Below are 12,192 nucleotides of genomic sequence, written 5' to 3'. Positions count from 1 at the left end.
TTTCTATGCCTATGACTGACATATATTTACTAAAATATTGTCAGTACTTAAAAAACAAATAAAGTACATTAACCAAGTAGTAGCTGGAGCAATTCAAGAGACATTTCACCTAATCAAAAATATACATTAGTTAAGTAACTATATTTAACAAAAATATCACTGAAATTAATCTCCTCGTAACAATCATGGATAAAAAGCACCACAAGTAATCTCTGCCAAAGTGGATTTGTGCTGCTTTGTATTTTGCTGCAGTTAATTTAATTTGAATTAATATGAATGCGTTATAGGCATAGCTAAGCCTTTTTAGCTATAAAAAAGGATAGCAAATACATCACTCTTCCTTGCACCATGTCATCAAAGAAACACAGTTGTAATCTGGAAGACTGATGCCTGCATTTAGCAAAAGGTAATATGGTCTGTGGCCTTTTTATTCTGAGGCTGCTAAGGTGGGTGCTGGTAAATATTGATTGCAGGGGTGCACTGTGGATAAACAGCCTGGAGGAATAAATAGGTTCCTGCTGGGACTTAGAATGTTGGGTACGCTCCTGCATGATGCAGTGATGAGAGGCAGAAGCTTCTTTGCCACCTTCTCTTCTGTTGTCTCCCTGGCACAAGGCCAGGCCTCACACTTAAGAAAACAACACCTGGCATTATTCTGCAGCCCCACTTGCTCTGTAACCTTGTTTTCTTATGGTATATCATTTCCCTAAAAGCAGTGCTTAGAATTTAAGGTCTCCAGTACACCTACCTAAAGGCTCTCTGTGCAGTAAGAGATGTTAGGTGAGCTCTCAGTTCTGTGTTTTCTAGGGGAAACAATCTAAAAAAACCCATCCAAACCACAGTATTGAGCATCATCTTGAACTTCTGTGTGTGAGCTCACTGAAGACAGCAAGGGCTAAGCAGCTGATGGAAGTCACTTTCTCAATTCCAGTGCCTCAAGAACTGATGTGCATCAATAAGACAGTGGGGAAGAAACAGCCACATTGATTCTCCTGTTCTGGCTATTCATAGAGAATTATAGTACCTGAGCAGTCAATCCCAGGGGCTCTGAAAATTCACTCTTATCCACAAGAGTACGCTTCACTCTTCCTATGCAGTCAATGTGTCCTTTGCATGTATGTAGAAACACCTTTGAATAACTGTCTTTGTAGTGGTGTAACAATGCAATTGGCTCACATCACATTATGCTTGAAGTGATCAGTGAATTTGTCATTCTAAAGAGGAAATTAAAATTCCCACTGTAACAAAGCATCTGTCTTACAGACCTCAGAAGGAGATTCCCAGGCCTTGACTGAGGTGGACCTGTTCATCTCCACACAGAGAATCAAAGTTCTAAATGCAGACACACAGGTAAGTTGTGATTAAACATCTCCATGAATAACATTGATTGCTTCAGAGCCATTTTTTGTTAGTCTGCAATCCTATTATTACTAATGGGAAACTAATAAGTTTGGATAAATTTGCTGATGAGAGAAATAGCACTGTTGAATCTGAGAAATATAATTGTTGTCACGCTTTCCAATGACTGATTTTGCTTATTTGATGTGTGAGAAAATGTTTGAGATTGAGATCTATAATTCAATTTAGGAAAGGATTTGAGATTAATTCAGAAGGTGTGTACCTGTGTCTCCCAAAGTTCCATTACCTGCACTTAGGACCTAACAAGAAAGCCATTCACTTCTTTGAACGCGACATTCATATCTTGCCATTAAAAAAATTCAACCTACAACTTTTTCATAAACCACATCCATGCTACCATCTTATTTGCCTGAGGTAGATTACTGATTATTAATTACTCGTATTAAAACAACATCCAAAGGCTGCAGCTATGATCAGCCTTATCTTCTAGGAATCACATACGTCTTCAAAAAGAGGCAATCATTGGGAGAATACTTTTCCTAAGGAATTGACCACTATTAACATATATTTAATGCATGTTTCAGTATTGAGTATCATCATCTCACAACATCTCTTACTCTACAGCCACGCTTACAGAAATATAGTCAAATTTTCGCTCTTATGAGAGGCTCAGAGAAGGAACATGTTACTAATGTTTTTGCTCTGTTCTTTATTAAAAGTCTCCACTGTATGCAGCTAATAACAGCTGAAAACGATAGATAAGACCTCCAGCTACAATAAAGAAACGTCTAGAAAATATCTAGTTATGTTAGATATATCGAAATTAGAGGGGCACAGGAAAATTCATCTTGTAATGTTTGGGAAAATCATTGGAGCAATTTAATGACATTGTTTCAATTATATTTTTCCAGAAATTATGAATATAGTTTTCAGTCTTTTTTTTTTTTTTAAAGTAGCACCAAGAATTACAGAAAAGTTTAACTGTCAGATGCCAAAACAAACCAACCATTTGGAGAAAAGCAAGCATCAGCACAGGTTTGTCAGAAGTAAATCATGTCAAATCAGTAATTTTCTTTTGTGACAAGGGAATATATTTGTCCACAGCAGAGAAGCAGCCAACATCACCTACTAACTTGAATAAGGCTTTTAATTGCTGTCTCATGTAACTTTTTCTAGATTATATCATTTGGATAGAGGAGATACAAGCAGGCCAAACATTTTTCAGTGTACTTATTACTGATATGTTGCCATGTAGACAGGAATATAAAGAGCAGAGGGGACTCAGAAGCATGTTTTGATGTAATACTCTTCCGTATTTTCATGAACAACTTGGAAGAGGGAAACAGAAAATGGTTATTGAACTTTTAGCTTGGTTTATAAGATCAGAGTTCAGAAATACCATGGCTAAAGAGGAAAAGGTCTTTACTAAATACAGTGCCTACAAATGTAGCATTCTACATGCAGGCTTTTATGTTGTTTTTGATCACTGTATTTGTTTTATTAGCAAGGCAGACACCTACTTCTTCCTAAAATTTAAGATAGAGTTAGCATCTGTTAATGTGTGGGTAATTATAACATCTCCAGTAAATTCCTCAGTTTTCTTTTATCATAAGCATGTCCTTAACAGGCCATAGAGTGGCACCAGATACAGAACAGAACAAAGTATCTAACTTGGCAGAACTATTTACAATCTGCCAACCATAATCAGTCCCAGTACTGCACTTCATCTCAAGATCACAAGTTCACAAGAACTCGCGCATTATCCAAGAGCATATCATCAAAGTTTGACAACTTTTGCATTTGTGCAAAATAAAATGCTAGTAATTCTAAGTGTAAGGACAGCTAAACACAATTACTGATAACTTAACAGCTACCTTTTGTTAGTGGGTAAAACAGGGACTTGTCTCTGGTAAGCAAATGCTAGTCTTAGTGTAATTCACCCTATCCCTTCCATCTAAGCACTTCACTCTTGAAGTACTTAAAGCCTGAACAGCAATTAAATATATATATATATATATATTTATATTATATATATTATATATATATATATATATATATATAAAAAAAATCCTTTGAGCACACCACAAACATTTTGTCAGAGTAACTATTATCTTACTTTCCTGATTCATCTGAGATGACACTAGAAATGCATTTAAAATATTATTTACCACAAGGAATGATGTCCAGTATGATCTGATCAAAAAGAGCAATAGTGGGGTTACAAACTGTCTACACCTGCTTGGTGTTTTTTTCTTTTTGTACAGTGAGTCTTTCAGAAAGCTGTAAGGAACTTTTAAATTCTGCTGTTGCCATGCTTTGCTTCTTTGGCCTGGCAGTATTTTTTCAGAGCTCGTAAAGTTTCTGGAGTAGTGTAATTATCATAGATTTACTTCAGCTGGTGTGGCAGCTGGCAGAGGCAGTCTGTTATTCCATGGCTTTATCAATTACATAAATCCTATATCTGCAGCGTGCCATCCATGTTTTAATCCACCTGTAGCACTGCATAGCTCACATGAGGTAGCAGCCAATTAAAAACGTAATGTTCTCAGTTAAATGATGATGTGCAGTAGGGCTGAATGTGATGACTAGCACCATTAAGGTTATATTGCTCTGTCAAAATAAGACCAGCTCTGATGGCACTAAAATGTCCCTGTGCTACTTTTTAGTTCCCTGGTGTTTAGTTACTGAAAATATTCAGCCCAAGGTGACCACCACCTCCTTAGCAGACTTGGTAGAAGCATTCCTAGGTTTGGCCACATACCTGCTTTGCACAAGAGCGGCTCTTTCCTGACTGCTGTGGATTTACATGCACAAAAGCAGCAGAAATATCAGAGCAGCCTTTCGCCTCTTCTTACTTATCCAGTGGAAAGAAGCTGGGAGTGAAGCAACTGGGAAAGCTAGCAGATAAAAAGATATACAAGTGACAACTGTACGTACTGAGTCCCTGACAGATGATTGGTTACATAAAATCGTTTGGCTTCTCAGATTGAGTCACACTGCCACAGGACTACTGCACTTCAAAGAATAATGCTTAGGCTTTCCTTCTGAGTTTCGAGGACAGCAACAGGGGATTCTAGGAGAACTCCATGGAAAGAAAGGAGATTCTTTGTAAAGGAAAGGTGGACAGAAGTCAGAAAGGAGTCTTGAAAAAGACAGAATTTTTAAGGACAAATAAAAAGATAGGAAGAATTGAGTGGATGGTGCTATTGACAAAGGATAAGTGAAAAAATAAAGCGGATAGGCAGGGCAGAGATGGGGGGATTGTGGAAAGGTTAAAAAAAAAGTGAAAATGAGATAAAGGTAATGGAAAATAGATTGGAATGGCATATGGAATGAAAGCAAGAAGTAAAGACTGATACATGCTTACAGTCATTATATAATATTTACCTTATTCCAAAATATAATTGCATCAGTTAACCAAAAGATGGGATGGAATGGGGGAATTACTGCTTTCACTCCTACAAGGGGAAAGTAAAAAAAAATCCTCTGAGTAACTTCTGTGTGACGATAAACACAAAGGCTTTTTTGGCAGGTGAGATAAATGCCTTCATTTTCCCAGGTCCATTCACTCTTGTGAATACTGCAGGTATGATTACACCCTTACATATACTCATTGCAGACTGCTGAACAGCAATTACCTCTGCAGAGCTCCCAACATCCTGCTGAGAGATGTCCATTATAAAACATTTTTCCATACTGAGAGTGGTGTTATAAATCCTAATGAGCCCCTGCAAACCTTAGAAAGAACCCCCAACCATCTCTTGACCATCACCTCTTTTCATACTGTAGATATAAGCATAGAACATTTTCTTTTAAGACTGAGAAGAATCATTAAAATTATTTTATGGATAATGATTCTCTTAAATAAGACAGGTGGCTCTGAGAAACAATCAGCATTTTTCTCTGTCAAGTTAAATCACACTGAAATTCTTAATTACTTGTCAACTTGACACTCTTCTTCTGTTAGGCCTTAGAGATTTGTTCTCCTAACGGTAAAGTAGAAGCCAGCTATTTATATAAGTGATGCTGATGCTTACATAAAACAATGAAAATTGTGTGTTGTCTCATATCTCAGTAAGGTGTTTTGTTTTTTTTTAAGGAAGATCAGATATCAAGAGAAACACTGCTACTGCTGACATACCAAGGAGGGTACGTCAGTCATCTAATATGACTGAACTATGTAAAAACTGATCTCATGCTGCCCAGTAGGATATCCAGATGTACACTGTGAATCACTAGCAATAAAATAAAATGCATTGAATACAATAATAAAACTTCCTTGAAAACAGGGAAGCAGCCTGCATACAATGGACAACAGAGGAATTAAAAAAAACCCACAACAATACAACAACAACAAACCACACAAACAACAACCACCTGCCAAAAGTACAATACTCAAAAAAACTAATGAACCTATAGGTTTTTTTGTCCTGTTTCTTCAAATTAGAAATATCTGTACATATATATTCAAGCAGCTGCCAAAAGCAGTAGAGACAAACTCAGTCTTAGCCAAGAACCAAATATATGTTGGACAACAAGAAAACAATATGACATAAAACTAATAGAGATCATAAAGTAAAGCAAAACAAAACAATTGACTAATAAGTACTTCTGCATTCCGATTCAGGTAAAATTTGGTGCATGTTTTTAGTTGTTCACTGAAGGTCAAAACTTCAGCTGGTTTGACCAATCAAACTATTATGTTTCCATGTGTTTTCACTTTGAGCAATAAATAGAAAGTTTACTCTAAAAAGTAATGCATCCTCTTTATTTCTATGGAAACTACAACAGATATGAAGAGCACAACAACACTATTTGGTAGAGCAAATTCTCAGCTACAAAACACTCTTTTTCAACAGAACCACCACCATTAGCTATGCACTTTTGCCAGCAATGAACAGTATTTATAAAGATAGAAAGTATGCCTTTGCTGTATATAACAAAACATTATCTTATGCATTAGTATTGTTGTAGGACATAAACAAAATCAATCATAATTAAAAGATAATATTTTACATATTATTGCTACTGAAAAACATAAATACAAAAAAAAAATCAGGAAATTTAACATTTTCTCATACTGAGATGACTGCTGAAACTTGTTCTGTCACTGTGAAATGCATCTGCTTCATTTAGCAGAACTAACACGAAAGTGAAATGTAATTTTCCGACAGCATGAAATTGTTTAGAAAACATTAGTATAGATCGTTGTTACTGCTTTACCATGTTGCATCTGCACAGGCAACACTTCCACCAAAGCTGATGTCTTGAACCATGAACATGTCTTCAGAGTTCATGCCCATGAACTGCGTTGGTATTGCCAGGTTGCCCATAGAAAGCAGAGCTGTAGTTTTTGTTATTCTCAAGCAGATCATCCAAGAGAGAAGATGCAGCATTTGTAAAGTAACAGCAGGTATGAAAAATGTTCCTCTTTGTGTTACGTAGGAAACAATGATGGATCATGCACTGCGCACAATCTCATACATTGCTGACATTGGTAACATTGTGGTTTTAATGGCACGACGCCGCATGCCGAGATCAGCTTCTCAAGACTGTATTGAAACAACACCTGGTGCCCAGGAAGGAAAGAAGCAGTATAAAATGATATGCCATGTCTTCGAATCAGAGGATGTAAGTAAACTGAATTAAACTCTATTCAAAAAATGAATCACTTGGAGAATGAAATTACATGTAATTTTTTGAATGAGTTTTTGTTGTCAGTAACTTTTTTCTGACTGAAGCTAGAGCTGATCTGGGGAAAAACAGTTCATATTCTTATGTTTTCTGTCTCCACAGTTATCTCAGTCAAACCAAATGATCATTGAATCATTTCTGTTCTTTCAGCAATGCTTCTCCATCTGCCTTAGTTACCTTGAGTTGTCTGACCTTCCATGGCTAAAATGAATTTATGAGACATGAAATAGATAATCCTAGATTAGATTCCCTAGTCCAGAAGATTGCCAGGTATGCAAGACTCCAAGATGGGAGGCAATGGGGTGGAACCATTCTGGTTCTTTCAGACTGAAGCCAAGTTGCCAAGAACATCTACCAATTTGGCAGTTGTGGTACAAGATGCTTACTTACCTCTGGTTGGTGCATGCACTCCTTCTCAAAGATGCAACTTGATCCTTTGGTATTTAAGAACACAAACATTCAGTTAATTTTTTCAGTTCTCTTTTTTTTTCCCATCCCAAGCAAAGATAAAGAAATAGAAGCTTTTGAATAAATGCAGTGGAGCTAAGAAAGTCTCTTTCTCTCTATTTGGAAAAATGTTTCTTCACAACCAAAAGAGTTCAGTAGTTCAGCAAAAGGCTATAGTACGTAGGAAGAACTTCAACTATTGCTTCAGGACATCTGTGCAACAGAAAGGATAATTTCAGTCAAACTCTGAGATTCAATTCCACGACAGCCGTAAATACTAAGAAGTACTTTAAGAAAGAAATGGAGTGACTGCTTGAGAATTTAGGTTCTTTTGGTATTTCCGATGCAATTGAAAGTTGGATGAATGTACTTGGAACCATTCTCAAAATAGGACTGCAGAAGTAGTGGTTGCAGAAGAATTCTGTACATACCCGTTTCAGCCCTGTGAAAATTCATGGTGTGCTATGCCCTTATCTCTTATGGCAGAGGTAGATAACCTTGCTTTGTTGCCATCATCTGTCTAGGCTTGTTTTGTAGCTAAATAGAAGATACTCATGTCTAAAGCAGCAGACCTGAGGACTTCAATACATATGGAAAAAAATACCAAACCATAAAAAAGAAGAGAGAAAATTTGTTATCTGTTTTTAATTGGAAAAGCTGAAATACAGGTATGAGTTATAGGCAGAACTAAACATTTCTGACCACCATTTTATAGCAACAGCTTTAAATATAATTTCTATTATGCGAATTTAAAAATACATATATCCCTTCAGTCATAATTATCAGGTTGCACAGTTTGTGAGCTAAGCAAACATTTTCTTTATTTTAAAGCAATTAAGCTTGTGAAGGAGAAATGGTGCTGTCAAAAGGTTGGAGCTCTAGACTGAGACTGTTCTCAGACCTACATCTGAGCTGTGAAACTGCTCTGCTGCAGTCATCTTTTCAAGAGCTGAATTACATTATCTCTAAGCTGTGCACAATACTGAAGGCTTTCAAAAACATTCATAAAAATTTGCAAATACAGATGAAATGGAAATGTAATTACTGTCTACTGCTAGCAATAAGAATATAACATCCAGGCATGTTAGTTTTGAGAAGGTGAGGAAAAAAGTAATGGGCAGGAAAAGAAAGCAATGACACTGGAGTTAGTAAGTTGATAAGGACTGGTGATAAACTAATGATGGAATGAGACAGAAACATTCTTGATGACTTCTGCACAACTACGAACATCGTGGTATTGATGAATTATTCTTACAAGAGTTGAGATATTTTAAAGTGTGAAGGAATAGGAAGTGACTGGCTACAGGCTAAACATATCCCTTGTTTTCCAGTCATGCGGATTGGTGCTTTTGTGTACTTCACCACATAATGTAGCATCAAAGAAAAAAGCACTGTTTCTCTGATAGGTAGAAAAGACTTAGACTTATGTTGTTGTCCAGAAAACCTTGTGCATCATACTGTACTTGGTATGGCCTACTGTCTAAGCAGTTGTGCTGCATTTCCAGAAGAGTTTTATAGTTTTCATTATGAGTATCTTTAGGGAGTTATATTCTTCAGATCACTGGGAGTAACATTACTCATATTCTCTAATGATAGATTACAGTTCCTGAAAACTACAAATACATAAACCCCAACTTGGCATTCCCCTGTAAGCCTGAGGGGAAGAAAAAAAAAGACCCAAGTTCCTTTTACTTACCTCTGCCTTTTTCCCTGTGTTCCATTGCCACCTAGTGGAACCAGAAAGTAAATTTTATGACAGTTCATTAGTGTCTTAATCTGTGTGCAGTAAGGTAAATATGCAAAGAAATCACTGTCGTTATCATCAATTTCTGTCAATTTCTTTCTAATGCATACGTATTCTGGCACATCTAAATATCTGTAACTGTAATGTTTGATTAACTGTACACACCATACAGCCCACTTTAATGGGAAGTCAGCTTATATTACATACTATAGTAAAATCCACACCCAGATAAATGCTAAAAAAAGCTAATAAAGATACAGGGGGGTTGGGGTAGTTAGCATGAGAAAGCTGTGCTCATGGCTCTGGCTATGGTCTTGAAAGCATCTCTCGCACTATTAGTGAAAAGGTGGTAACTGTAGATATCTAGTGGTCAAGTGGAGCTATTACTGGTTTGCTGGGAACATGAGAGATGTCACAGCAGTAAAAAACGTTTTTACTGAAGCAGTGTCTTCAGTTATATAAAACTAAGATGGAAAAGCATCAGTGACACTACAGCCAAAATCACTGCTTGTACATGTCCATGAAGTCACGTGAAAGCTTAGCAACAGCTCTCGTCACTCTTGTAAATACACTGTGGTGAAAAGCACAGCCTGTGACCGTGTTACTCTGAAAACTGTCCCTCACTGGTACAAGGCTTTTTTTTTTTTAATGGAGTTTGCAATTTGATTTTGGATATAAGGCACTTTTTCTATACAACTGACCTTAAAGTGATTTCATATACATACTAACATAGCAACTTCACAGGATTGTTTGACTTTGTCTTAAATCCAGTGTCTCGTTTCTTATTGTTTCAGACCTTTCCCTCAGCTCTTTTCTTATTTTATATTATAGGCACAGCTGATAGCTCAGTCTATTGGTCAGGCTTTCAGCGTGGCTTACCAGGAGTTTTTAAGAGCCAATGGAATTAACCCTGAGGATCTCAGTCAGAAAGAGTACAGTGACATCATCAATACCCAGGAGATGTACAACGATGATCTCATACACTTTTCCAATTCAGAAAACTGCAAAGAGGTAAACTAGCTTTGGAATCTTCATTTCAGATTGATCTGTCTTTTTCAGATGCATGTAGTTCTCCTGGGAATTTCTTTGGCATTTTAAGGATGATTTAACATCTCAAGATGCACTGTTCCATCAGAACTGTGCTACTAAAGTCACTTTCAAAATTAAAAAAAAATGTCCAGGTTCTTTCTGCTTCCACTGATCAAAACTGTTACCTCTGAATAAATGACCTCTGTGCTTACACCATTTGATTATGACCTCTGTGCAGTACACCACGTAAAGTGCTTCCATGTTTTACCAATGTATTGACAGAGAGAGATGGCAATCTATTTTCATGCCCACTCTAAGATATTACTCTCTAAAGAGAGAAAAGAACCACATGTCCAGGATGCTGTGACACTGGGCATGCTAGTATCTCATCTAGTAGAACACAAGCAAAACTGTGACAAGAAATGGAGTTTAACACTTACAATGCATAAAAAGGCAAGAACTTCCTTTAATTACCCCTGAATTACTTAGTTGTAACTCCTAACATTAACAAAATATTTCACACTTTACATTTCTCATGTAGGTCATTGTAATACTGAGCATTCTAAATGAGAACATGTTAACTGTAATTGCACCTAAACTCTGCTCTTACCTTACACTGCTGCACTGTGATGGGGACTCGGTCTGTGTTCCAAAGGCAGAGTTCCCATGCTGAGTCCTAAAGCAACTTACTTTGATTTGAATTCCTATTGCCTAATCCTTCAGTCACAGTTTTCCTGCTTCCATCATTTTTTTTCTTAGCATTATAGAGTCTCATATGTGTGTTCTTGGAAAGAGAGCATTTTCCACCTGTACCTCCAGGTAAGAGATGTTAGGATTTGATGTGCTGTGTAACATGACTACACTCACTAGATATCAGTAAAGTGTTCTCATGTATTACATATAAACATGACAAAGCATGTCTCCTGTAGCAGACAAGGGAACATTCAGTCGGACAAATAATCATTTAAGAATTGAAACATAAAAATACAAGTATATAACATTTCAAAGTGATTAAAAGAGATAACTTTTTGTAGCACCTTTGTTTCTAACTGGCTTATGAAAGTTTGAACAGTGACAGAGCAGTGGCATAGTGGTTCAAAGCCTTGGCAGATGGCTTCAACAAGTGGCCTTTGTGATTCCTTTGAAGTACAGATTCTCTTGCCCTTGTTGCTTTTGAGTTCAGAAAGCTGATCTGACTGCAGAAGAGTTGTAAACTTTGCATAGTACAGGTTGTAGATACGTTTTTCATTTGGAAGAAATCAATTCCTATTAGTTTGTTAAAGAATATATTATCAACTTTTATTCCTCTTTATGACGCCATGATTACTGAACTGTTAACATCACCATATTTAAATCAGCGCATCAGGAATCTGAGACTAACATGCTAGGCACAAGTGCATTCAGTAGTGTTAATGGTAATAATAAGCAGCAGGTCCTTGCCTGAAGATGAGGACAGGTTTGAGGGTGAAATCCTGAGATCAAGAGCAGACCTGCACTCTGATGGTAGAGGTGGAGCTGAACTCAGACTTGTGCTCCAGGCGCTGCCTTAGCCACAAAACACTGCAGCCTCCCATGATTGCTGGATTCCAAGGACATTGGCATTCATGCATTTGGTATTCAGTTTCACCATCTTCTGTAGTTAACATGAAATGTTGGGTTTTTGGTTTATCATAAGGACATACCTTACCACCCAGAACAAGCAACTGGAAGCTGCCTGAAAAGCCCCCGAAAAGAAACAACTATGCTAAATACAGTTCTAACAGCCTTTTTGAAGTCATGCTACTACGCAGTGGCAAAAAATGGGATTATTTTTGCAATTTTTAGGTGTCAGTCAGGAACAACTGAGATGCCAGTGCCCAAATCTGGACAAATCAAAGGAAAAAGGGGTTTTTTTTCCTTTCTTCTTCTTCTTCTTCTTT

The 12,192-nt window shown here is 37.0% G+C and overlaps 2 protein-coding genes across 13 annotated transcripts in view; one reads left to right on the top strand and one right to left on the bottom strand.

Moving 5' to 3' along the window:
* ENTREP2 (endosomal transmembrane epsin interactor 2) overlaps nt 1-12,192 on the bottom strand; it is a 168,644-nt gene that overhangs the window by 42,417 nt on the left and 114,035 nt on the right. For 2 of the 8 annotated variants that reach the window (XR_007379141.1, XR_007379140.1), the window contains one exon: nt 6,997-9,227. The gene's annotated coding sequence lies outside the window, so the exon portion shown is untranslated. Of the gene's footprint in view, nt 1-4,183; nt 4,257-4,746; nt 4,818-6,996; nt 9,228-10,263; nt 11,907-12,192 lie in introns of those variants that run through there. The other 6 variants (XR_007379142.1, XR_007379145.1, XR_007379144.1 and 3 more) reach the window with 6 other exon arrangements.
* The window catches only part of APBA2 (amyloid beta precursor protein binding family A member 2), a 90,315-nt gene that overhangs the window by 67,977 nt on the left and 10,146 nt on the right, over nt 1-12,192 (top strand). For all 5 annotated transcript variants that reach the window (XM_048956416.1, XM_048956413.1, XM_048956414.1 and 2 more), the window contains 3 exons: nt 1,264-1,350; nt 6,805-6,990; nt 10,076-10,255. In XM_048956416.1, the coding sequence (XP_048812373.1) occupies nt 1,264-1,350; nt 6,805-6,990; nt 10,076-10,255 (453 nt within the window). The remainder of the gene's footprint in view (nt 1-1,263; nt 1,351-6,804; nt 6,991-10,075; nt 10,256-12,192) is intronic.

This window comes from Lagopus muta, chromosome 10 (assembly GCF_023343835.1).
Source record: "Lagopus muta isolate bLagMut1 chromosome 10, bLagMut1 primary, whole genome shotgun sequence".
In the NCBI taxonomy this organism is placed as follows: domain Eukaryota; kingdom Metazoa; phylum Chordata; class Aves; order Galliformes; family Phasianidae; genus Lagopus; species Lagopus muta.
This window is presented reverse-complemented; position numbering and strand designations above follow the sequence as displayed.